This window comes from Leptonychotes weddellii, chromosome 3, assembly GCF_054177405.1.
Source record: "Leptonychotes weddellii isolate Sample4059 chromosome 3, ASM5417740v2, whole genome shotgun sequence".
Classification (NCBI taxonomy): domain Eukaryota; kingdom Metazoa; phylum Chordata; class Mammalia; order Carnivora; family Phocidae; genus Leptonychotes; species Leptonychotes weddellii.
Genome location: NC_138371.1, coordinates 165,458,792 through 165,486,540, shown reverse-complemented (window position 1 = coordinate 165,486,540; position 27,749 = coordinate 165,458,792). Strand labels below are relative to the sequence as shown.

Below are 27,749 nucleotides of genomic sequence, written 5' to 3'. Positions count from 1 at the left end.
AGGGTGACAGAAAAAAAAAGCCAGCCCCATAAAAGGACGCCTGCATAATCTCTCTTAACATGCCAAAGTAACCTACTTCAGTTGGGCAAATACTAACTGCTACTGCCGGAGGACCCAACAAGTCAGAGAGGTAAGTACTACATATTTTGTTCTTCTAACCAAGTCTTTTGTAAAACTTTAGAAGCCTAATTAAAGTATAAAGTAAAGGAATAGAATCTACTCAACAGCAACTATGAACATTTCTAACAAAAAATTGTATCATTAACATAGTTTAGACTCTCTGATGACTGGCAGTTCTAATTAGCTAATATTGAGGTAGGTGAAAACAATGGATCATGCCGGAAATCTATGCCAAAAAATAGGGTTTACTTTGTACTTCTGTGTGAGCCTCACTATTGCAAAAAACAGTATCGAGTAAAAATCAGTAAATAATGCCAATATTTCAGGATACTTTAGAACAAAGGGAAAGGAACAAAATTATTTTAAAATGGAGTATTCCTACACTTAAATGCATGTGTATACAAATTATTCAGCATACCTGAAAATAAAAGGGTCATTACATTCTACTGTTTGACCATGTATCTATGTACATAAAGGTCTTTTCTATACTTCTATACTTTCTAGTATTTCTCCGGATAGAATCCCAGTACCAGAATTCCTCGGGCAAAGGGTATAAATGTTTTTAAAGCTTTATATATAAATTGATGTTTTTTGGTTTACAAAAACATTTTAGCAATTTACCCTCCCAGTAGTGACAGTCTGGGCTTTACCGCTTCTCAGCCAACCTGAATATTTTAATTCTAAATACAAACTGTTAATGAGATAAGTGAAAATGAATCCGTTGCTTGCTTTATATTTATTTAATGATCACTAAAGCTAAACATGTAAGAATTTCCATGTGCCTAAAAAAATGTCACAAAACAATGAAGTCCATGCAGTGATCTGCAATATTTATGTCCAGGTTGGGAATGGTAGTAATAGAAATTCTTGACAAAACATAAGCTGTGAGGAGACTTCCTCTAAAGGAAGGCGTGTCTGGGGGCCCTGGGGGGTATCGTTCCAAATACAGTACAGTGCGGTGGTTCGGAGCGTAGGCTCTGGAGTCAGGCTCGAACCTGGGTTGGATTATTTCTAAGCTGTGTGGCCTTGGGCAGTCTTTGACTTCAGCGGCTTCATTTGTAAAATGGGGAGTAATAATACAGCCAAGTCCTTGTCACCTTGGCTGTCATATAGTAAGTGCTAGAAAACTGCTATCATTATTCTCCCCTCCTTCTACCTGTTAAACCACCAAAGGATGAATCCAGTAGGCAGTAGGCAAAGTTTCCTTGCCCTATCATTTGGTGAGAATTATTTTTCTTAAACTTATTTGCAGATCTTTACAGACTATTTTACGTAAAGACTGAGTCTATGGAGGGTAAACATCTCACTGTGCTTACCGTCTGGACTCTGCATCTGCTAATATTTCAGTGCATGCTTTCTCTCTGGGACTTAGTCGTATGTTTGGGACATGACACTGTAAAGAGCACACTGCTGAACAAAGCCTCACTCACTGGCTCACCAGCTATCATGGGGTGGGGGCGGTGGCCGTGGTGGTAATGCCTCTTAAAAATTACCTTCAACTGGCTTCCAAGAGCTTATTAGTAAGGTGGCCAGTCATTTACTGGAATAAGTACTACCTCAGATCACTATATGACTTTCCTTCACTTCGGTAATCCACAGGCATTTACTAGATATCTACTGTAGGATGGTTCTGAAACACTCTATGGGATAAGATATTGTGGAAGAGAAAGCCATCATCCTTAAAAAGTGTGCATTTAAAAGAGAGAGCTTCCCATCCCGCAGAGGAATTTCAAATAATGCTTCTCTCCCTACCATGGGTAAGGGCCTGCTGCAGTGTTCAAGGCCACAGAGTATGGAGGGTGCTGAGGGTGTGTAAGCCTCTCCAGCCCATATAATTCCTCAGCTTTGCAAAAAGTCTGTAAAGCACAGGGCTTCAATGTCAGATGAGATAATGCATGTGAAAATCATCTGAAAACTGTAGAGTTAACAAAGATCTTTGTGGTGTTTTGAAAGCTCAAAAAGAAGAATAAAAATATTTTGTTAAGTTTCTACAAATACGGGGCACTTGGGTGGCTCAGTCGGTTAAGCTTCGGCCTTCAGCTCAGGTCATGATCCTGGGTTCCTGGGATTGAGCCCCACATCGGGCTCCCTGCTCAGCAGGAGTCTGTTCCTCCCTCTGGCTTGTGCTCTCTCTCGCTCTTTCTTGCTCTCTCTCTTTCTCAAATAAAACCTTTAAAAAAAGTCTACAAATACCTAAAAAGTAGTATAAAAATAAATTAACAGCATAAAAGCTATCCTAGGGGGCGCCTGGGTGGCTCAGTCGGTTAAGAGTCTGCCTTCGACTCAGGTCATGATTCTAGGGTCCTGGTATCGGTTTGCATGCGGGAGTCTGCTTATCCCTCTGCCCCTCCCCCTGGCTCGTGCTCGCTCTCTCTCTCTCTAAAAAAATAAATAACTAAAATCTTTAAAAAAAAAAAAAGATTAAAAAAAATAAAAACTATTCTATGTATTCACCATCTTCTTTTAGTCCAAAACGTTTTATGGAAATATTGTTAAAAATAGTAAAATCTAAATTCATTTGTAAAACCTTTACTTGCTTTAAAATATGTTACAAGTAAATTAATGAATGCCTTCATTTAAATCAACACATTTCCCTCTTCCCCTCCCTAGTTCCATCTCCCCAGCTCTCCTCTCTAGTTCAGACAGGATGAGTTGGTACATGTAAAGTCTTCCTATTTTTACCTGTTTTCTACCAGTAACATCAGATCGTGTTGGAAACAGGAGCTAGGGATAAAACACATCACACTGAAAGTGATTTCTGGAGCCAATCTGCCAGGACTTGAATCCTGACACTTAACAGCTGTGTCTTTAGGCACGTCATGTAAGTGCTCTGGGTCTCTGTTTCACCACTGGATATGGGTTTGTGGAAGTTCTGTGATGATTCAGTGAGTGAATATACGTAGTGCCGAGAACAGTTGCCTGGAAGATAGTCTGGGCTTAATGATACTGGTTACTATTACTAATCAAGAACTCTGATAAAGAACCTCTGACTAAGGAAGGATCAAGAAAGCTGGGGCTTTGCTGTTCTTTAATGGGTAGTTACTGTGCCTCAGTCATGGGTCAGCTAGAGATACACAAAATTAACAAAGTTCCCACTCATGGGACTTCACTGGCTAGTCGGAAACAGAAAAAGAAACTCAACCATACCGATGCTGGTACAGAGCACAGCGCCCTCACAAGGACACTCCACGCTGTCTTTCTTGGGGGCGGTGACAAGGAAGCAGGAGAGGATAAAATCAGGGAAGCTTCCAGAACAGCTGAGTTTGAACTAAGTCTTGAAGGAAAGTAGGAGCTGAGGATATAGGACAAAGAAGGAACAGTGCCAGAAAGGCACAGAGCTGTGAGAAAACACAGGACATCAAAAAACTGCGAATAATTCCATAAGGCTGGAGCCAGGGCATCAGAGGGAGAAAATGGCCAGGGAGGCAGTGCCCAGTCAAAAGGAAATCATGTGTTCTGACTGACCGGGGTTCAATGGGCCGCACCTGAAAGGCATTGTAAAAGCTGAAGCCGTAGCTCCAGGGAGCAGCAAGGGTGGCCTGAAGGTAGGCAGCGGTTAGCGGAGTGGTAGCAGGACAGGCAGATGGACAGACAGACACACGGTGCAGAGGAGAGGTCGAGTGCAGGAGAGTCAGGAGGCTGAACGCACAGGAACCGCTGATGGGAGGTGGTGGGTGAAGAGGGTGCAGAGTCCTGGACACCTCTGTGACTCCTAACTTAGTACCTAGACCGAGGGAAGGCTCCAAGCAAATGACCTAATCTCTGGAATTCTGTTTATCCACAAGATAAGGATTTTCAATGTTTCTGACTAATTTCCATGAGATAAGAGACAAACAACAAAACCTGAAACTCCCTTGAACTTTAAGGAGAAAAGGCACATACGATTTCTAGAAACATTTTGAACTCAAGAGGATAAAGGTTCTGCAGACTCAGATCTTCACTATAAAATCTTTTTATATTACCCAGTTATCCTACTTATAGGTCAAATCAAGCCACATGGAAACACGGTATTTGTCTTCCTCACACTGAAATGAGTATTACAGTGGGATTCTTTTTTCTTACAGTTTCCAAACATTACGTCGTATAACCCTAGTCCTTTGTATTACCACCTCCTTTGTCTTCATGTTTGGTAACTTTCACATCATCCTAGTCAGTACTAAAGCTGCCAAAAGCCACACAAAGAAAATCAATGAAAGGTGAAAGAAAAATAGCTGGACTATGTGAAACCCCAAATGTGCAAGTGGGTGTTTAATCCACTAATTTGAACGTCAGGCCCCTTTCCCATCGATTTCAACATACACGTTGACGGAAGGTGAAGTGGTCTTCTTTAGTGCCCATCAGGTGAGGACACCTCAGATACACAAAGAGCAAACTACAGACTGGCGAACACCGTTGTTTGCTGTCTTCAAGAAGTTCTCCGCGCCCTGTCCTGTAGCTGACCCTCTGCAGACCTACCGAGAGGTGGTCAGAACCAGCCTCGGCCATGGGGCCAGCGGCAGGGTCACACATGCACGAGCCAGAAAAAGCGAGCTCCCCGGGAGGCAGGGTAGGGAGGTCCCCTCACACAGACCGACCACAGACAGCTCGGCTCCGAACACAGACACTCTGGCACGTGTGGGGCTCTATCCTGGGAAAGTGCAGGCGGCTGCCAGCGCATCACCTTCTGGGAAGATGTTCCCTAGATCCTTCCAAAAATGAATCCTGACCACAGTCACAGCTATCAAAATAGGACTCAAAGCTGGTTGGAAAAAAAAAAACATCACCTGATAGTGCAGGATGATTTATTTCACTAAGTTAACCGGGGCGCACACTATTATGAGCAGCCGAGCAGCAGCTTACGGCAACAGACCATCTGACTTTGCCGATGAAGTGACAAGAGGCTGGTCGCAGCCTGTCTGTGCCTTGGGTTTCTGTCCCACAAGTAGGAATTAATGTTTCCCACCTGCCTACTTGACAGGCAAATGGCCCACACCACCCCTCAGGTGATGGTTGTTTAGTCAACTAAAAAGAAGGGGGGAAAAAAATCACTGGTTGAGTGCAAGGCCATGATGTGTGACGCCAGACCATACTCAGATGTCCCCATTTGCTCAGTCAAGAACAAGGAGGCTTGGGCGCCTGGGTGGCTCAGTTGGTTAAGCGACTGCCTTCGGCTCAGGTCATGATCCTGGAGTCCCGGGATCGAGTCCCGCATTGGGCTCCCTGCTCGGTGGGGAGTCTGCTTCTCCCTCTGACCCTCCCCCCTCTCATGTGCTCTCTCTCTCTCTCAAATAAATAAATAAAATCTTTAAAAAAAAAAAGAACAAGGAGGCTTTTGCAAGTGACTGACTGACAAGTGCTCAGAAAACTAGGCAACCAGAGGAAGAAGCAAAGATTTCTTTCTTCCATGGGGTCTGTTTATTCTCAAGGGCACTGTTAAACAGCCTTGGCCTGTGATCCTGATCCATCTGCACTTATCTAGTTCCTCCATAGACCGAATCCTTGTTGTTCCACAGAACCCAAGCTTTTGCCTGTATTCTCCTGTCTCAAAAATTTCATTTTCCCCCCACTCCAGAAACTTTCCCTCAACCTTACCTCTCCTCAACAAAATAGCCAAAGGACAGTGTATCAAGAGAAATCAGAGAATCAGATCGATCAACACTCATCATTTAACAATACACAAAATCCATATCTATGGGTCCACATTCTTGTGCCTCTTCTGGTTGTTTTGAAAGCATGGTCCTGGAACTTCCTCTTTGATGCATGTCACTGTGGGAGCTCTGAGTCAGATCATCTTGATGTGTAAACATGGTCTCGAGCAGACTTGGCCTTACAGAGAAGTCACCTCCTGTTGCTTATCATTTCACATGACTTGAACCATTCAATTCATAGCTAAGGCCTGAATTTAAACAAAATTACTAAAAACTTAGCTCTTTTTCATTTAAGGTTGTTGATGGGTTATTAAGTGAATAAATTATTAGGGGTAAAGGTGACATTTCAGGAATCTTAAGGCAAAAACTAAAAGCCAGTACTCTAGTTCATACTAAATCTTTGAATACAGTGGTTTGATTCTGTTTCTGCCACAAATAAAAGCTAAGAAAATAATTATCCAGGCAAGTTGGTACCAGGGTAAATATTTCCATAGGACAAATTACATTAGAGCTCAGACAATTTTCTTAAGTACTAATAGATGAGTTTTGGGGCGAGCCTCTTATTTTCTTCCTTTCTGTAGCTAGAAAGATCTTGTCGGCTCATGTCAACATGTCCAGTTATGCAAAAACGAGATGATAATGTCTTAAAAAACGTTAGCTACTCTAGTAGCAATGAAATCAACTCTAGACACACACAGACCCACTACCGAAAACAAGTAAAAATACAGTGGAGGGTATTTTGCTGCGGAAGAGCTTGCTGTTTTACATATGCTAGAATAGTAGCAGAGTTACCAATACTGCACGGCAGAGACAAAACTGGGACAGACCCCCTCTGCTTCACCACAAACATGGCAACAGAACTGGCACAAATGGCCGCCAGGGTGGCCGGAGTTACCTCACTTTGAGGAGAGAAGTGGGCTCCTCAGGCGAGACCTGAATACAGCCCCACATTTTAAGCAGCCCAGTTACTAACTGTGCCCTCAGGGTAAAGGTTTCCATCCTCATTCACATCACAGTGTGGGGCCTTAAAGAGAGTTTAGCAACCACATATATCTTTCCACTGGAAAGCATTATGAGGAAATTATAATTATTACAGATATAAGTATTCCAAGGAAAAAAGATTCAAAACAAACACTCCTTTGTGCTTTTCTCTAGGCAGTAAAACGACAAGGCATAGTACTTCCAAGTACAGTGCAGTATATCTATACTAGTAACATGTCAGAAGCTGTTGTCTAATGATGATAAAAATGTAAGATACTTAAGGGGCGCTTGGTTGGCTCAGTTGGTAGAGCATGTGACTCTTGATCTCGGGGTCATGAGTTCAAGCTCCACGCTGGGTGCAGAGCTTACTTAAAAAAAAAAAAAAAAAGATGAACTTATTTTTTTTAAAAAGTAAAATACTTAAAGTGTATTCAAAAATAAATAAAGGAAGAAAAGGAAGAAGGGAAGATGGAAGTTAGTTATACCTGAAAAAAAATGATTAAAAGAGCAATTTGCAATCCAAAGGTTGATAAGGAGTACTGTAATCCAAAGAGCATACCAGAAGCCTGGTATGTGTGACAAGGAACGCTTTGAAGAACAGTGAGATAATGCTTCATCAGACAACAGCACATTCCCAACATCATACATTCATCCTTTAATTTGAGGCCCTCCCATACTGAAAGATATCATCTCGGTATTTCCAGGACCTAGCATACGAAAACACTAAAAACAATTTTTGCTGAATAAAAGAATGGAGTAAGTCAAGGTTCAGGAAAGTAATCTTGAATCCTCAAATGACTAAAGGAAGGTATAAAATGTATCTCCAAGGGAAGATGATAATAAACGGGGATCAATTCATACAAGAATGGGATACAACGGTCAAGTACATGAAAGGATTTTTCTCTCAATTTAGAAAAGATAAAATTGACTAAAACTATGGCATTGATAGCATAGGATAGATATAATCAAGAACTAAGGTAATACGCTAGCGTCGCTGACTAACAAAATCAACTTTCAAGAGGTTACCAAACATCCAAATGACCAGATTTCAAGACGGCCTTGATTCATCTTTTCCAAAGATCACTTCTGAGCCATCCCATTTACATGTCCACATCATGCAGGTGTCTTTCTCTGACTGACTCAGGACGAGGGTGGGCAGTAGGAGGCCCCTCAAGAGTCTTCTCCTTGGGGTTCGATGCTGTCCTGGAAATAGGAACTCCACTGTCATTAAGAAGAACCATTCGCTGCTCTGGAGTGGCTGGGCCACACTGATCCCAGGCTGTTTATTTACAGGTAAGGATTCTTTATTTATTTATTTATTTATTTATTTATTTATTTGAGAGAGAGAGAGAGAGAGAAACAGCATGAGAGGGGAGAGGGTCAGAGGGAGAAGCAGGCTCCCCGCTGAGCCGGGAGCCCGATGCGGGACTCGATCCCAGGACTCCGGGATCATGACCTGAGCCGAAGGCAGTCGCCCAACCAACTGAGCCACCCAGGCGCCCTACAGGTAAGGATTCTTAAAGCCTACACCACTTCGAGACCACAAACTCTCAGTTCTTTAAGGGCAGTTATGAGCTGCCCCTACCAAGGACTGGACAGAGTAAAGAGACCTGAAGCCAGATCACCACCAGGGAGAAGGATCCAGCCTGACCTTTTAACCTCCATGCCACTCAGTTTCCTCACATGGCAAGTAGATAGGGGACAGCAGTACTTAGCCCACTGGGTCGCTGTGAGTGTTCTTCCAGATAGGACTTAAAGGTAGGCACCCAGTAACAATGAACACACCAATCTGAGTAAAGAGCACTGAAGGACTACCTTTGAAATGTGTATCAGAAGACAAGGTTTTTGCAAGACGAACTTAACTAAAAAAATTTTCTTCTCAGAATAATTTATTTACCAATTTCCTCATTTCATAGTCAATTCATGTTCAGTATTAAAAATTTTAAAGTATATGGATAAAACTCAAAAATAACTTGTACAAAATTATGTTTTGGCATACGTATCCGTACTGATGCGTGTGTACCTATAATTGCTTCTCCTTCCCCCCACAAAGTGGTACGTTGTGGAATCTGCTTTCCTTACTTAACATTATTCCCTGTCAAGAAATAGGCTTCCACACTGCCGTTCCAGTGACTGCAGAGTACTCCACTGTATGGCTATACCATAAGATACGTAACCAGACCCACGATGATGGACATTTGATTTGTTTGCAAATTTTCACCTTTATAATTAGCGCTGTTAAATATTCTTGAACGTCAAATGTTCTGCAACCCCTGCCATTTCTGGCTCTCCTGAATGCCGTACTTCATTCGGGAAGAAGTTGGGTGCACGTTTACAATATGGCAAGCAATGGAACATTCTTCTCTGAGTCCTACATTAATGTAACTTTCCTAATCTCTACAATAATATTTACTCATATGGAGAATTTCTACCCCAGTATGTATTTTAAAAGCATTTCCCGAATCTGCTGAGAAATACTCCTCAAAATAAAATAAACATGCTGGGTTTTTTCAGAAAAAAAATTCTCACAGAAAGTACAAAAATAAAAGAAGTTCTTGCTACCTGTTCCTAAGTTATAACCCCTGCCTGGCATTTTCACCTCTCTGGGTCTAGTCTCAGTTCTTGAAAAGTTACTTCTCACATGAAGCCTTTCTCAACTAAGTGGATAAAGGTTTTTCTACTTTCATTCCACAATCGCAATTCCCATGATTTCAAGAATCACTCTATTTTTTTTCTGCACAAAAAGAAAGTCCATATTTATTGGGGTTTTGTTTTGTTTTCGATCTTATTAATTTCTACAATTATCTTTATCATTTTCTTCTACCTTCCTTAGGTAAACAATTCTCTTCTAGCTTCCTGAACTGTATGTTTATCTATTTTCAATCTTTTTAAAAAAAATACATGCTTTCACAAGCATATAGAGTTGTTGAGTCACTATGCTGTGCACCTGAAACTCATGTAACATGTGTTAACTATACTCAAATAAAAATGTGCGAATAAAATAAATACATTCAGGGCTCTGCGTCTGAGATTAACACTTCAGCTGCATCTCATAGTTTGGCATAGAGTATTTTTGTCATTTTGTTCTAACTACTTCAAAATTCCCACTGTGATTTCTTAACCCATGAGTCTCTTAGAAGCATATTTTTTTTTAGATTCCAAATGTATCCTTTATCTTTTTATTGTTGATTTCTAATTTAGTTGCCCTATAGGCACCGTCATATCAGCTGCTAAGTTAACAGTTTTCCGAAAGTTCTGAGGTCCTCTGATGACCTCGTACAAAGTCAAATTTGCAAAAATGCTCATGTCCCTTCAGCACAAATTCTGCGAAGTCACATTGGGTAAATCTTCTAAGTCTCTATAATCTCTTTTTTATCTGGCATATTCTAATAAAGATGTGCTAAAATCTCCCATTATGATTGTGGATTTGCCAATTTTTCCTTTAAATTTTGCTGTTACATGCATAATTCATGATTTTTATGTTCTTCGTGAACTGTTCTCTTTTACTTCTGTCATGACCCTCTTCATCTCTATTGATACTGAATTTGCCTTGAAGTCTGTTGTTTTCTGATGTTAGCATTGCTACTCTGGCTTTCCATGGGTTGGGATCTGATTGATATGTGTTTTCCCATGCCTTTATTTTCAACCTTTCTGAGTCACTTTTTGAGCTGTGTCTCTTCTAAGCAGCATACAGCTGGATTTTTTTTTTACAAATTCAAACTGAAAGCTAGTTTCTTTTAATAGGTGGGTTCAATATATTTAAATTTCTTTCTCATAATCTCCTTTCCTATCTTTTCTTGTTTAACAGAAAGTACCACTTCCATTTTTGTTCCCTTTTGCTTTAGGTCGTATTTCCATATTTTAACAATTTAACCTATCAACACTGTATGTAGTACATACCTATAACATTGTAATATCACCCCCTGATAACCCCCACTGCCTGTTAGTTTCACTGTTTAAGACTGTTAGAACTAAGTTAGCAGTTAGAGGAGTAGTCAGTGCTTTGATATGGCTAGGGATAGAATCTTTTTCTTTTAATGTAAACCATCATCACTAGATATACTGAAATCTTCCCTTAATTTTGGTGACTTTCAGATGAGATCTGTGCTCAGAGACAGTCCTATCGGAAGGTCATTTTTCTTCTAAAAATAACTTCACAGAAGTTATTGTTCTGCTCTCCCTAAGTTTTATCCAAAGCTCAGCCCCACATAAGGAGTTTTATTGTAGTTTTCCACTTTTCAACGTAGGACTTGAAATTTCATCTTAACATTATTTATCACAAGAAAAGAACTGGAAATAATCCAAATATTCATCAAGGGAGTAGCTAAGCAAATTATGCATTAACACACTGGAATACTGTAGAAATATCCAATGTCTGCATGAGATCTACATATGACACATAGATTACACTGATCCATGAACATGTTAAGTGGATAAGGCAGAACACAAGACACCACGTGTGTAATGCTTACTAGCATGCGAAATGTAGGAATGTACACTGCATGCATCAGTCAGTGGAGTACTTGAGGAATGATCTAGCTCAGAATTAATCTTAACCTTTCCCCCGAAACAGCTTAAGTTTTTTTCTTTTTTGTCGTTTTTTGTCGTGGTTGTCGTGGTTACCATCTTCTTCTTTTTTAAAAGAAAACCTAACTTTCAGTTCCTAACAAGGCCTTAGCTTGTTTCTCATACTTTTTAGGTTAACACAAATCAGATCACTGTGGTAAATTCATATTTCACTAAATAAATGTGTGACTGATTTCATTTCCTGGCAGTGATACGCATTTGGACCAAAAAAAAAAAAAAGTCCAACTGAAATTCAATTTAAAAGCAAAGTTTTAGTCCCGTCTGAAATGTGGGGTGCTGCACACGATTTTGTTCTTAACCAGTGATTCAGAAAAAAAGGGGGAAATTTCTGCCTAAAGAGTTAGTGCATCCCCTCTTGTCACAAAAATATATTTGCTCTATTTAGATGGTTTTGTTTCCTTTGCCAAAATCACCAAATTGTGAGACAAACATAAATCTGATTCTTTGTTCTTGTTACTGTATACGTAAACATATTACATATCACAGATTTTTCTTTCTTTTTTGGGGGGGTACTTCTTAATAATCCCCTTTATCTATTTCACTACACTCCCCCGCCTACTTCTCCTCTGATAACTACCAGTTTGTTCTCTGTATTTCTGGTTCCGTTTCTGACTTTTTTGTTTCTCTTGCTTTTTAGACTCCACATATATGAGAAATCATATGGTATTTATCCTTCTCTCGACTTCTTTCACTTAGCATAATGCCCTCTAGATCCACCCATGTTGTTGCAAATGGCAAGATCTCATTCTTTTTTATGGCTGAGTAATATTCCTGCATGAGTGTGCGTGTGCGTGTGAGAGTAGTATCTATTCACCTATCAGTAGACGCTTGGGTTGCTTCCATATCTTGGCTATTGTAAATGCTAAAATAAACACAGGGGTACATATCTCTTTTTGAATTCATGTTTTCATCTTCTTTGGGTAAATACCCATTAGTGGAATTACTGGATCGTATGGTAATTCTATTTTTAACTTTTTGAGAAACCTCCATACTATTTTCCACAGTGGCTGCACCAGTTTGCATTCCCACAACAGTGCACAAGGGTTCCCTCTCCTCTGCATCCTCATCAACACTTTTTATTTCTTGTCTTTTTGATACTAGCCATTCCGACTGGTGGGAGGTGATACCTCACTGTGGTTTTGATTTGCATTTCCCTGATGATTAGTGAGGTCGAGCATCTTTTCATGTGTCTGTTGGCCATTTGTAGGTCTTCTTTGGAAAAATGTTTATTCAGGTCCTCTGCTCATTTTTAATCAGATTATTTTTGTTTTGAGTCAAATAAGTTCCTTATATATTTTGGATACCAACCCCTTATTGGATGTATCATTTGCAAATATCTTCTCCCATTCACTAGGGAGCCTTTCGAAGGTTTTGTTGATGGTTTCCTTTACTGTGCAACACATCATAGATTTTAAAAAATTATATAAATCTTAAAATTTTAAAAGTTAGATCTATAAAAGGCGTTTATATTGCTTTTAGTTAAATACGGTTTTAATTAAAAGTACTCTCCTTGGTTCTTCCTAGAGACTGTGAACACCAATGATGGATACAAAACTGGACGACAATTTTACGACAGTCTCTGCAGCTTCTCCGGGCAACGAGTGTGATCTCTATGCACACCACAGCACGGCCCGGATACTAATGCCTCTGCATTACAGCATTGTCTTCGTAATTGGGCTTGTAGGAAATGTGCTAGCCTTGGCTGTCATTATCCAAAACAGGAAAAAAATCAACTCTACTACCCTATATTCAACAAACTTGGTGATTTCTGATATACTTTTCACCACTGCTCTGCCTACACGGATAGCCTACTACGCCCTGGGCTTTGACTGGAGAATCGGCGACGCCCTGTGCAGGGTAACTGCAATGGTGTTTTACATCAATACATACGCAGGTGTGAACTTCATGACGTGCTTGAGCATTGACCGGTTCTTTGCTGTGGTGCACCCTCTGCGGTACAACAAGATGAAAAGAATTAAACATGCAAAATGCATTTGCATATGTGTCTGGATTCTAGTATTTGCTCAAACACTCCCGCTACTCATAAAACCTATGTCAAAGCAGGAGGAAGAAAGGACTACATGCATGGAATATCCAAACTTTGAAGAAACGAAATCTCTTCCCTGGATGCTGCTTGGTGCATGTTTCATAGGATATGTGCTTCCTCTCCTGATCATTCTCATCTGCTACTCTCAAATCTGCTGCAAACTCTTTAAAACTGCCAAACAAAACCCACTAACTGAGAAATCTGGTGTAAACAAAAAGGCTCTCAACACAATTATTTTTATAATTGTTGTGTTTGTTCTCTGTTTCACACCTTACCATGTTGCAATTATTCAACACATGATTAAGAAGCTTCATTTTCCTGGTCTCCTGGAATGCAGCCAAAGACATTCATTCCAGATCTCCCTGCACTTTACAGTATGTCTGATGAACTTCAATTGCTGCATGGACCCTTTTATATATTTCTTTGCGTGTAAAGGGTATAAGAGAAAGATTATGAAGATGTTGAAGCATCAGGTCAATGTATCAATTTCCAGTGCTGTGAGGTCAGCCCCTGAAGAAAACTCCCATGAAATGACAGAAACTCAAACAATGATACATTCCAAGTCTTTAAATGGAAAGTAAAAAGGAATTAAATCTTGGGTTTACAGCAAAGTAGACTGTATGACAAACTTTGCCGGACTTTTCTTATAAAACAAAATGATTGTTCAACTTCCAATAAGGATTCCTGTAAATTCCTTTCATTGGGCATGAGCTCCCACCTCCAACTTGGAAGAAAACTGATGTATATTATTTTTTACACTCAAGAAAATAACATAAAGCAAAGTTCTAATTTGTAAGTGAAATACTATACCAAAAGGGAGGCTATTTTAATAACTCTCAGTGTAAAAAGTTTTATAAAAAATTAAGAAAATTTTTTATAAAAAATTTAAAATTACAGCATCAGTATTTCCTGCCAATAATTTGGCAAAAGAAAAGACTGTAAGATTGTATACTGCCCATGTAAAAATGTCAATACTGTAACATGTTTCTTTCTTTTTGGTAACATATTTCTTTAATACCTACTTCTTGCAATCTTAGACTTTTATCTCCTCAATAACATCAGCATTTTTGTTTTGTTTTGTTCTGAGTTGTAATATTTTGTCAAAGAACTCTTTTGGAATAAAGAACAGGATGCTACAAAATTAAGAGTATGTCTTTCAATGCCTACTTACAGGGAGAATAGAATTAGCAATAGATAGATTTGGATGATAACGTTGTAAGTAATGATAGTGACGGAGGCAATGAAAATACCGAGCTCTTTCCCAAGCAGCCCCCAGAGTAGTGAAGGGCCCACCAGTCAGGCATATGACAAGGACTTTATGTGGAAGTACCCACTGGGAGGAGGGTCCACTTGAATTCTGCTTGGAAACAAAAAAAAATTTGCAAATATGCTTGGCTTTTCTTGGGTGCCTGCGGGATCATTTCTTTTTTATTCATAGGTTGGTAGTACCCTGATCTGCATTTCAATGGTTTGGGCAGGGGGGCAAAGGGGATGAGGGGCAGGAGGCATAGTTGCTGCTTGCCTAAGTAAGATAGGGAAGAATGCAAAATTATGAACTTAGAGAGTTCCCAAGATTCTGTGCAACATTATACATTTGCTCACATAAATACCTTAGCATGAACAGTATGACTTTGCAAGTACAGTCACCCTGTCTGCTAGGTCAAACTTGTTTTACTAAATCCCCAAATTACCTCAATACAGTATCTCTGTTAGCAATAATACCAATTTTGATAATGGAACAGAAAGAAATGAAGCACTACATCATGAGTCATACTTTAAATTTTTATTAGGCTTCATATCCTGGAAATCTTTTCTTTTGAATTCTTATCCTACTCATTTCCAACTTGTACCCTGTAAGAAAATTAATCTTTATGGTTGAGTCAACACCGTTTACTGAGTACTTCCAGATTTGTATTATGTGAATTTCACAAAGAGCTACGTGACCTTGAAGCCAATGACCAAAAAAAGGCACTGGTCTTTGTAACAGATCTTTGATAAGACAGGTGAGACTGCATGGATGGAAGTCAGGATCTTAGGGCCTTTCCCTTCACTCCACACACAAACCCCCCAAGTGAAGGAGAAGAAAGGGCAGAAGACTACATGTTATGCAGGGTGGCACTTACATAGTCATTTGAATTAGATCCCAAAAGAAAAACCATAATGAAAGCTACTAAAGGAAAATCAGAAGCAGAGGCCACTGTAATTTCAGAGCATCTCTATGGTGCATGAGTTTGATGATGACACTGGAACACAGACTGGCTTATGTATGAGCCAACATGCTGCTTCACAGCAGAGGAGAAAGTCTTCTCTGTGCTAAGGATCTTAAGATCCTTCAAACAAGAAAGTAAATATCTATGTCACTTGGCAAAGGAATAACACATTCTTTCATCTGTTTAGTTTTCTGCCTCCTACCTCCGCTGTACCACAAATCTATATAAATGATTTTCTTCAATCAGTAGTCCTAGTGCCAAAAAGGTAAACTTTAACCCTATCTCCAGCTAATCCTAAAAAAAAAAAAAAAGTCTGTACTCCAGTCAAACTCAGCTATTCACTCTCCTTCAAAAGGCCCTTACTACCTATTTCATTCATGAAGCCACGGTTTACACGTGGCCTTTGGGCACCCTTACAGTGTCTTGGATTATTAGTTGGCTTTACATTTACTTCCCTCACGGAGTAGGTAAAGTTGGAGAACAGGGACAGTGTTGTATAATCTTTGTATTCTGTTACAGAACAAAGGGGTGGCCTTATATACAACACACTGTTTGAAAATCACAACCCTCCAAGTATTTTCTATATGAATCAGGTGACACATTATTAACAATTTTAAATAATGATCGTGAGCTAGAAAAACTTATCTAGGAAAGCTGCCGGTTATACAGCAGCTAATCATATCTACCTCTCCATAACTTTATTTTTTTTCTAAAAGGATATTTGGTTAATTTAAAAAAAACCTCAAAGCTATTTAGCTTGAATCAGTATAAATGCATCAATTCTTCAATGATAGTATGGAACAGTACAGGGTATAGACTAGTAAATGTCAGATGTTAGAAATGATATTAGGTATATGTGACAAACTCGGTAATTTACAAAATAGTCCATACTTTATGTAATGTCTTCCTTTCCATAGTCCTGTGAAACAGGACGAGCTCACGGTATCACCCATGCTTTATTGAGAAACCGAAGTTCCGAAGAGGGACCTGGTAAATTAAGAGGTAACATCAGGAATGTAACCCTAACTCCCTGTCCTAGCCATAAAGTAGACAGAACTGTATCACATAGGCCCCGAAAAAGTATTAGAAGGCTTAACCTGTTCCATTATATGCAGCAGACCATCTAATCCTTAAACAGGACAAAAAGCCAGCAGTAAGTAGATTATCAGCTTGGCCAGGCTGTGAGTTCCATGAAGACACGGACGTCATCTGCTACGCGCACAGCACCGGGTACAGAGTCGGGCACACAGAAGCTCTCAAATATCCATCTAATTGAATAGCACCTGTTTTGTACTATAACTAACAAAATTCTAAAGCCCTGTTGAAATATCTGTGAAGTACTTAATTTCTCAATGAAAAGACACACCTTACATGCTGAATTACATATACTAAAGCATATACACTAGAGCATATATGTAACTGAAGACTGTGATCCTCTAGGACCCTGCAACTTAGGCATATTAAAAAATAGAGCTGATTACCCAACAAGTCAGTTTAAATCTAGATACAGAGTTCTGCTTGGAAATAATTTTATATTTCAAGAGGCAAGGGCAGTGACTCCTACCAATCAGTAAAAACTACCAGGCAATTTTAAAAGGGGGAAGCACTGACCTTAAATTAGCTCTCAAAATGGTCTATTTTGGTCACTCTTCAGCCCATTGTAATTTGTTATTCTTTGCAAAGCTAAAAACATGTCCTTATTGACTACTGAGGTCAGAATGAAAAATGAAAAGCTGATTGGTGACAACATGGCCTATTCTTCTGAAGCCAGGACGGACTAAACACACTCATGAGAACTGCTGCCAACGCAAGTCTGTTTTACACCAAACTCTGAAATAAATGATCACTTAAAAGATAATCCCCAAATTCCTTTTAAAATAAAAGCTCAATTAGCTAAGGACATTCATTGACTGCTTCCTACATGCCACTTTTCCAAGTACTTGACAGGCATTATTTCACTTAATCCTCCTTGCCTTAAGAGATGGGGACAATATTATCTCAATTTTGCTGATGAAGGACCTTGAGTGCCAGGCCACATGCAGAGTTGGAACCGGCATGAAATCCACACCATTGGACCCCAGTGCCTGGAGGCTGACTCAGTGCAAGGATGTCTTTCCCCCGGCCCCTCAACTACTGTCAGAAATCAGCCTTCCTTCCAGATGTTATACTGGAAATCAGCAGAGTAATAACAACACCACCAACACAAATACATGCTAACAGTAACATGGCATAATGCTTGGAGCAATATACATACTACACACATACATATATATATATATATATATATAATCTCTCTACAGAAGATACATATATATATATAAAATCTCACTCAAACCTCATTAATACTTTTGTGAGGCTCGTCCCATTACTTTCCCTGTTTTATAAACAAGGAAATGATATCCCAGAGAAACTGAGTAAATTGCCCAAGGTCACATAGCTGTAAGTGGGGGAACCAAGCTCTAAATATTGGCAGTCCAATTCCAGGGTCTGCACATTAATCTTAATCACTATACTATTTGTATTAAACAAGCAGAATTATGGTCCAGGTCCTCAGAGAGCCTTGAAAGAGACACGGTTCACCAAATACCCTCCAATTCCCTTAGGGGCATATGTGACTACTTCTGGCCAATGGGTTGGGGGCAGCAGTGACATATGTCACTTCCAGGCTGAAGTGTTAGAGAGCAGTGAGATATCCCATTCCCCTCTTGTCTCCTGTCACAGTGACCAGAGATGTTCTAGACGGTGGGAACCTTTGTTAGCCTGGATCCTCGAATGAGTAAGTGGAGAACTCCCCACCTCTTACCCCAAGTAGCACAAATAAGAAACACACTTATGTATTTAGCCACTGAGATTTCAGGGTTAATTTGTGGCTACAACATAAGCCAGCCTTCTGACTAATACAGTATTTAATCTACTTAGAATGAAACAGACCAATAAACAGAACGTAAGAAAAGAAAAATGCAGACACTATCCAGTTCTCCTGGCAAACAAACATAATCTTCCTTAATCCCACTTTCATTGTGTCATTTCATGCTCCAGGATTGAGAATAGTTCCCCCATGACCTATCACACGAAGTCCAAGTTCCTCTCCCACACTTTCAAGCCCCTGAACCTAATTTCCCTCTATTGCCCAACATGTACCTTTCAAGTTAGTCTAGCTGGTATTGTTTCTGTACCACGAATATAACGAATATTTGGTTCCCAATAATTGAATTATTCTGCTTCCCCTATTTATTCTTTACACTCACATCCCAATCATACCTCCTCCTTAAATTCTTCTTTGACTACTCACAGCCACCCATCTTCCTTTCCTCAACTTATTTGGATCTTATATAGTCAATGCCACATAGTTTTAACTTTAGATGTATATTATCTTAGAATAAAAGAAAAAAGAAAACACACTGGCCTGGAAGCCTGTGGCCCGGTTCTGGTCTGACTTCTAATCAGCCACACCACCTCTTTTAGCCTTTCTAGATTTGTTTTCTTATCAATGAAACAATAGCATGAAATAATGTGTAAACTCTTTGCCAACATCACACAGCCCATGGTCTATTACTTCACGTGCATTCACTCTTACACCCCTCACCCTAAACACAAGCTCCTCTGGGACAGAGACCCTGACTTTTACTTCTTTCTATTCTGAGTAACTCCAAGCACAGCACCTTGCACATCAATAGCGCTCATAAGATATATGTCGACTACAGGTCATCAAATATTAGCTGAAGTTACTATATGATTTGTACTATTAAAGCGCGATGGGTAAGGGGTTTTATTATTGCTGGTCATAACTTGTTAGGTAGCAATAGATAATTAATATGTGCTTCATCCTGGAATATTAATCATGAAAAATATACTAAACTGGAACCTGGAATGACAATGAAATCAGTCAAGATTTCTTTTTTTTTTTTTAAAGATTTTATTTATTTATTTGAGAGAGAGAATGAGATAGAGAGAGCATGAGAGGGGGGAGGGTCAGAGGGAGAAGCAGACTCCCTGCTGAGCAGGGAGCCCGATGCAGGACTCGATCCCGGGACTCCAGGATCATGACCTGAGCCGAAGGCAGTCGCTTAACCAACTGAGCCACCCAGGTGCCCCTAGTCAAGATTTCTTAAAAACAAAACAAAAAAACCCCCAGCTTTCTGCTACCAGTATAAGGAGTGCCCCTAGCTTTTCTTCTTCCTTCCGCATACAAGGAAGCAACATACGGTAGATACAGTTATTTAATATCTCCCTGATAATACATATCTAGACTGTTCCACCTTACAGAAATCTCTGCCACAATGCAGCTGTTAGAAAGAAGGGACTGTATAGGAGGGTAGCTCACGTGGGAAAATACATGATCTTATTTTTCAATAGTTTATCTTCCTCAAAAGTTTTAAAGACCTTCTTTTTTCTCTTTATTTGCATACCTACTATGTGGCTTCTCGCTGCTATTAATATTTTTTTAGATGTCTTGCCTACTCAACTAAACAGCAAGCCATTCATGGGCCCATCACTCTTCGGTCCCACACGGCACCTACCACAATTGATCCAAACCAAGAATTCAAATAGTGTTTGATTGGCTTTTATCAGTTTTCTCAAAGTGTGAGAACATCTATTTCTGATTTCTATACTTGTAAGAATGACTTTTCCCATGCAGGTTTTGAGAAGAAAAGAGTGTGTCAGAATGAAACTACAAGGAGGCTACAAAAGGTTTTAATGATGCTCTAGAAATGGTAACATTGCGATGCGCTCTTACTGCTGGAGGGTGGCAGCTGTACGATTTCCCCCTTATGTCCCTATGGCGAAACATTAGCTTCTTAATATATATAGTGAAAATATATGGGGTTACTGCCCATATACTGCGTGCAGTCAGGTTTAAAAAATAAATGCCAACTAGATTATGCATTGGTTTACCATATACATATTGCAGTTCAAGAGAGTAATGAAATATCACAAGTGCCATCTTGTGTATTACTGACTCTTTAAGGAATCAAGAGCAAGAAACGTAATGAATTTGAGTGTTATTAGCTTTACCTGAAGAATAGCTGTTAAGAAGAAGGCATCACCAAAACAGACCCATAGACACAACACTCACACAACAAGAAATCAAAGCATGCCCATTTTCAGTCCCACAACCTGGTAAGTGCTCAACCTGGGACATGGCCTGAGTGTGCCCGTACCCACACACTCGGGTCTCTGGAGAGATCCAGGGAGAAATCAGTCAATCGGAGGCAGGGGCAGGGCTGAAAGATTCTGTAGGTCTTGGCCATGCAGAGCTGAGGAAGTGGTAGATGGAAAGAAAAAGTGTATCCCATTAGGGATCCAGTTGTCAAATTATCTGAAGTTTGTGTGTTTGGCAAAACGCTGATAAGGTGATGAGTACATGGTAGTCATTATAGTATTCTCTCTGCATTTGTGTTATATTTGAAAATTTTCTGTAATACATTTTAAAAATGGTTAAATATAGTCTCCAACAATTCCCATACTCTTGTTACGTAAGGGGTGGAAGCAGAAATTCAGGGACAGACTCACAAAGGATTGAGAGAGAGATGGCAGTGGATATCACATGGCTCCAAGTCCATCTCTCATTAGTTAGCTGTACGACCCAAATCATACGAGAAGACAGGAATGGGACACGTGGCCACATTCAAATTTTAAGATCACACGGGAGAAAAGTTGCAACCGACCTTCAAGAAGTCCTAGTAAAAGATGGCTTTTGGTGACAAAGTCACTAGCTAAGAACAGGTTATATAGAAATCCACATGGAAAGACTGCCAGAGTTTCGTAAACATACACATGCACATACATAATGTTCCATTGATCTCCCAACACAAAGGGCTACTTCCTTTTCCTTACACCATGTTCCAGTTCAAATGTAAGTATTTCAGATTCAGGTATACTGCTTTGTATATACACATTTGAAGTCAAATGTAAAAGTCGAATTCTCTTAATTACCAGTCCTGTCAGCAAAGATTCACTTATAGATAACAGAATAGCTCTCAAGCTATCCTGGGCAGAAAAAGACAGTACACAGAATTATGTACTTATAAAACTGCTGAAAAGGCTAGAAGGGCAGATTCAGGCTGTGCCTCCAGGAACAATACAGAACAACTGGTCTACCCGGAAGACTGCTTCCTCTGCCACACTCAGGACACTGGGAAATCAGTAAGTCAATACATCATTTCAATATAACCTAGGAATCAGGAAGTTGTATGAACTATAATCCCCAGAGCCCCGTTGGGTCTGTAGAACTAGACCAGAAAATTGGTATTTCATATGCTACCACCTTGGCTCACACTGAACTCAGCACCAAACAAGTTCTTCTGACTGGTGGAACCTAAATCATATCCAGAACGCTGGATGTAAGGGGGCTTAAGAAATAAAGTATTCAGCTTTCCACCCTCTGCTTTATGTGGAGGTACACTGGGAGAACCATGGGAAAGATAATGAGCAAGCCAATCTAAGTGTATCCATCATACCACATAAAATACCAAAATACTCTACCAAAAGGAAGGAAGGAGTGTTTAATTTAAAAAAGAAGAAACAAGAGGGGTGCCTGAGTGGCTCAGTCAATTAAGCATCTGACTCTTGATTTTGGCTGAGGTCATGATTTCAGGGTTGTGAGACTGAGTCCTGTGGCAGGGAGTCTGCTTGAGATTCTCTCCCTCTTGCTCTGCCCCTCCCCCCACTTACGCACGCCCGCATGTGCACGCTCTCTCTCTCTAAAATAAATAATCCTGGGGTGCCTGCGTGGCTTAGTCAGTTAAGCATCTGCCTTCGGCTCAGATCATGATCCCAGGGCCCTGGGATCAAGCCCCGTGTCGGGCTTCCTGCCTACGGAGAGTCTGCTTCTCCCTCTCCCTCCCCTGCCTCGTGCGCACTCTCTCTCTCTCACATAGATAAATAAAATCTTAAAAAATAAAATAAAATAAATAATCTGTAAAAGAACCTTTAATTTTACCATATTATTAAAATAAGGTCCATCTTCTATAAAGTAACTGGCTTATACTCTTCAAAATGTCAAGCTCATCACGGAACACTACATGAAAAACTAATGATGTATGGTGATTAATATAACAATAAAAAATTAAAAAAAAATGTCAAGCTCATAAAAGACAAGGATAGAACTTCCAGATTAAAGAGTTAAGGGACATAACAAGTAAATGCATGATATAATAACGGATTGGACCACGGACCAGATTTTTTTTTCCTTTTTGCTATAAAATAGGACATTATTGGGACAATTGCCAATTACAAATAAACTAATATATACTGATGTATTTAGGGGTAAAAAAAGGGCATTATATCTACAACTTGCTCTCAAATGATTTGGAAAAAATACCATACGTATATAGATGACATACGTATATACCATACGTATATAAAATGACAAGGCAAATGTGAAAAATGTTAATAATTAGGGCGCCTGGGTTCAGAGTCTATGGAAGTTTCTTTGTCCTCTTCCTGCAACTTTCCTTTAAGCCTGAATTACTTCAAAATTTTTTTTAAAGTCTAAAATATAGTGGCAGCATTTGGGAGCTCTGACGAGGAATAGCACAGTTTCTTTCATTAAGTTAAAATAAAAATTAATAGCCAAATATCTAGGGTGGCATATGGTTGGTGCTTTTTCAGATACTGTTCCATGGGGCATTTTCCTTCTTGCAGCACGTGCTTATTTTGTACTTCTCATTTTAGCAGCAAAATTCGAATACAATCTAAAAGTTGTCTTTAGACACTAACATTTACTTTTATAAACATCTACAACACTGCAGTTGAATATGTATATAGGAGGCCCCAGTTTGGTGAGTTTATATACTCAAATTACTTTCTAGTACAATAAACAGAGGAACATTCACTACGTTTTTTTACCTTAAAAAAAAAAAAAGTAGCATTAAGGCTGTGTTACACAGAAGGAAATGTCTGAGCTAAGAGTCAGACAGGCATGAATTTCAATCTAGGCTCTGCCTATTAAATACGCAGACATGACCCCAGTGACTCAATCATTCTAAGAACCTCTGCTTTCTCACGGACAGAGTAATACTAAGACTGCTGTGGATGTTCATCTAAATCAGGAACATATGTAAAACAAGGCTCTATGGTACAAAACAGTTTTTCAATATGTATTTATCAGGATTCCTTAGCAGAAAGAGTAAATTCTGCTATGAAAAAGATCTCCAATTAGAATGTATGATATTACATTTCATAATGCTACTCTGTATTTTTTTTCCATGCTGTTGCTAATATTAACAAACATATCCTTGATGGAGTAATTTATGTACACAACAAATATTTATTAAGGGCTTACTACTAAGGAAGCACTGTTTCAGGCACCAGGATGAGAGCTGAAAATAATACAGACCAAGTTGTCCTCATGAACCTGAGGTTCTATAAGCGAACTTTAAGTAAACAAATGGTATCAGTTTAGGGGAGGGGTAACTCTGAGTGTTATTCTGGCTTTGTTGCATCCTTGACTGGTCTTCTGCCCTCCCAAATATTCTGTCAACTGCTTTACTAATAAACTTCCTCTCTGCTAGATATGCCGGAGTTGGTTCTATTACTTCAACTAACAGGCATGCCTGTGTTCTCATAACTGAGATAGCCTTTATCCCTTTTACCTCAGATAACAAAAGCACATTAGATACTTCAGAACTCAACATAGATCATCATATACAAAAAAAGTCAACCCTAAGATAGGTATGAGATTATTTTTGTGTGCTATATATTTTGCTATGGTTACCAAGACGTGGTTAGCATTTTGAACTTTTTTTCTCAGAATAATGCAATGATCTGAATCTCAAATCTTTCATAAGGTGCAACTTTCCAATGATAAACAAGAACAGGAAGTGAATCTTGAATATACCAGACTTCTAGTTCCCTTCACTATTATCTACACTACTGTCATCTCAGCCTGACTTAACATCATTAGACTTTCCACTGTCCTATCTTAAGTTAAAGTTATAATAGTTTTATTTCTGCTCAAATAAAACATATATCCCATTAAACTGGAAATTTTGACATATACTCAAATGTTTTAAGTTCTAAGAGGAAACATCTAAAATAAAGGAATTGAGTAGCAAAGCAACTTACAAAAGCAGAAATGAAAACAGATGTTAAACTTCTTTGAAACAAATTTTTACTAATACCTCAACCAAAGCTATTTCAGTCAACTACTAGAAACAGTCTACTTAGTCAAAAGATCTCAACAAGCTTCACAGGCCATCAGCAACTCAAGGGTGTGGGCTCTCTTCAAGGTTCTACTTACCACCCAGCACAATGCACGTTATGGGATCTCAAAACAGAGGTGATCAGTGCTGTAAAAGCTCAGTTTAGGTCAGGGGCCCTCCACCAGGGGCAATTTTGCCACCCCCCCACCATCCCCACCCCGGCCAAGTGTCATCTGGCAATAGCTGTCATGACTGGGGGTGGGGTTGCCACTGGTATCTGGAGGGTGGAGACCAGGGATGTTGCCTAACACCTCCCAAGGTGCAGCACAGCACCCCCCCCCCGCCCCCGCAGCAAAGAGGTATGCAGCTGAAAGTGCTGACCAAGGTTGAGAAAAGTGGGATCGCGTTCACACGTAAAATCACTGATCACATGGCATTCCATAACCCTCTGATGATAGCCTACAGAGCCTTTCAAACAGGATACATTCAGTCTGTCCCCAGGAAAGACGCTCTGACCACTGAAACTGCTCATGCAATCCCTGCTTTCACAGCTAACCCACAATCTCCAAGGTAAGAAACTGTGTGCCATTTTATTTGATTCTGAAGACATTACTAATATCTTGATTACAGTGAGTAGCGATTTCGTTTCCTAATCGCTCCTGGGACAATGTCAAATGCGTAAGTGAGGCAACAGAAGCCACTTCCTCTTCGTACTTATCTTCTAACATCACGATTTTTCTTTCATCATGTTACAGAAAATGGTGCTCAAGGTTTCTGAGCCTGTGTCCTCCATGAAGAGGATAGTTCCCACTGTACAGGATTATTCTGAGGATTCAAGTGACATCGAGGTGGCAAACAGTGCCTGGGACATGAATGGTGTGTGCTCACTAACTCCTAGCAGATGATGTCACACACAGGGCATTACACACCCAAATACGGACTGACGGGAAGACTGAGACCTTGATTGGGAAAAGAGATATTTTGAGAAAGTAAGAATGAATGGATTATATATTTCTCTGTAGGGAAGATGTTGGAAATGATTTTATAAATCCACATTTCAATCCTTTAAAAATACCCCTGAAATCAAATTTGAAATTCAATGTTTATATTTTTCTAAGTAACAGATTTGAGGTGACTTACAGAGAGAGAGAGAGAGAAGGAAAAGAAAAGAAAGGGCATTAGTACAAAAGAATAATTCAAGTAACTCAGCATGTGGTAGACCAAAATTTCAATCACAGCCAGATCTCTCTGGTTATTAAAGAACACTCTTTTCACTACTCCATGCTGTCTCCCAGATCCTGCATACTGAGGGGGCCATAAAAGAGAAGAGCCTGCTCTTAAGTTGAGAGAGTGGCCAATTAGGTAAATAATTACAAAACCAAGTAATAAATGTTATGTGTAACTTCTAAGCATAAAGTCATCCATGAACACAAAGGAAGGAGGGATCCATTCTGGCTGGGGTGGGTTTCACAGACTAGATATCCCAGGCGAGTCTTCAAAGGATAAGCAGAAGTCTGCCAAGCAAGGGAGAAAGGGTGCTGCAATGAGAACTGTGTGCATACGTAAATTCAGAGAGATGTGAAATGACACAGGAGTGACAAGTAGTGGTGAATAATGCACTGTAGCTGGTGTGCAGAGTACAAGGGGGGGAATAAAACGAGACCAGAAAGGTTGGCTGGAACTCAACTCTGAGGTGCTTCACTAACAAACAGCAGTGGGAAGTCACAGGTTTCTGAAAGTGTAAAGGAGTAAGATAAGATCTCCTTTGGAGATAAACTTGGGGGGAGGGGGTGGAACAGTGCAGATGATAGCTCTGAGACGGTGACAGGCAGGAAGCTCCTGCAATAGTCCAAACAAAAGCAGAAGAAATGCAATCAAAAGACCAGTGCCTTTTCATTCAATTATTTACTCTGTCCACCCTCCACCATCCCTTCACCTATCCATCCAACATAGGTGCCCACTAGGTGGAGCCACTAAGCTCACTGAGGCATGATCAGTAGGTGAGACTGACGTGGTCAGCTTGCATAAAGCTTCAATTCTAGTGGAGGAGACAGATACCAAACCATTCATTATACAATGAATTATTCAATTTTTATGGTGATGAGTGCTATGAGAAATGTCCTCAGAAAGCATCTCTCAAGAGACTGTGACCTCGTCTGAGGACAAGGATGCTCAAAGAAAGCTGCAAGAAGTCACCTTTAAGCTTTTCCTGCAGCCCGTGAGCTGAGGCTCTTTATTATCTCATATCTCTCACTTTAAATAAGTTTTGAGAAACTTTCATTAGTCAACTTTGCTTGGTGTAATCACATTTAAGTACCTACTTATTCTGGTAAGTCTGGCCAAACCAGTAGGTATTGCTGGAAGGGGGAAGAAGGACCAGGGGTGAGCAGAGAAGGGTGGGAAGAAGTTAAAGGGTGAGGGAGGGAGCGGGAATAGGAGAAGGAGGAGAGAGAATGGAAGGAAACAGGACTTAATTCCAAAGGCTTTAGCTACACAACAGTAGACTTTATAAAGAGAAACTCATTAGGAGAGAACACCTAAATATTGCTTGTGATCAATACTCAGAAACATAATCCTCTGCAAACTGATAAACAGGATGAACCACCAACTTGTCAACCCTTACTAATTCATCCTGACTGGGAGGCACTCTGTGTTTTAGATCTAGGAGTGATCTAGGTCTGTTTTTATTTATTTTTTTTATTTTTTTTAAAGATTTTATTTATTTATTTGAGACAGAGAGAATGAGAGAGAGAGCACATGAGAGGGGGGAGGGTCAGAGGGAGAAGCAGACTCCCTGCAGAGCAGGGAGCCCGATGCGGGACTCGATGCCGGGACTCCAGGATCATGACCTGAGCCGAAGGCAGTCGCTTAACCAACTGAGCCACCCAGGCGCCCTAGGTCTGTTTTTTAAATCTAGGAGAGATCTAGGTCAAAATTCCAACTCTGTCAACTGAGTTACATACTCCTGGGCAGATTTCTTAGTCTCTCTGAGAATCCGTTTTCATACCAGTAAAACAGATACAACCATACC

The 27,749-nt window shown here is 39.9% G+C and overlaps 2 protein-coding genes across 11 annotated transcripts in view; one reads left to right on the top strand and one right to left on the bottom strand.

Annotated features, from left to right (window-relative positions):
• Positions 1-27,749, bottom strand: part of UBAC2 (UBA domain containing 2) — a 167,377-nt gene that overhangs the window by 73,704 nt on the left and 65,924 nt on the right. The window lies entirely within an intron of this gene.
• GPR183 (G protein-coupled receptor 183) lies at positions 8-14,497 on the top strand. 4 transcript variants are annotated; one of them, XM_081815162.1, is made up of 4 exons: positions 8-130; positions 7,850-8,021; positions 8,236-8,486; positions 12,840-14,497. In XM_081815162.1, the coding sequence occupies exon 4, from the start codon at positions 12,855-12,857 to the stop codon at positions 13,941-13,943; it is 1,089 nt and encodes a 362-aa protein (XP_081671288.1). In that variant the 5' UTR covers positions 8-130; positions 7,850-8,021; positions 8,236-8,486; positions 12,840-12,854; the 3' UTR covers positions 13,944-14,497. The 4 variants fall into 4 exon arrangements, with proteins under 4 accessions (XP_081671288.1, XP_081671289.1, XP_081671286.1 ...); XM_081815163.1 differs by lacking the exon at positions 7,850-8,021; XM_081815160.1 differs by lacking the exon at positions 8,236-8,486.

Coding starts and splice junctions, on each gene's coding strand:
- GPR183 (XM_081815163.1), top strand. CDS start 12,855: ATGATGGATACAAAACTGGACGACAATTTTACGACAGTCTCTGCAGCT.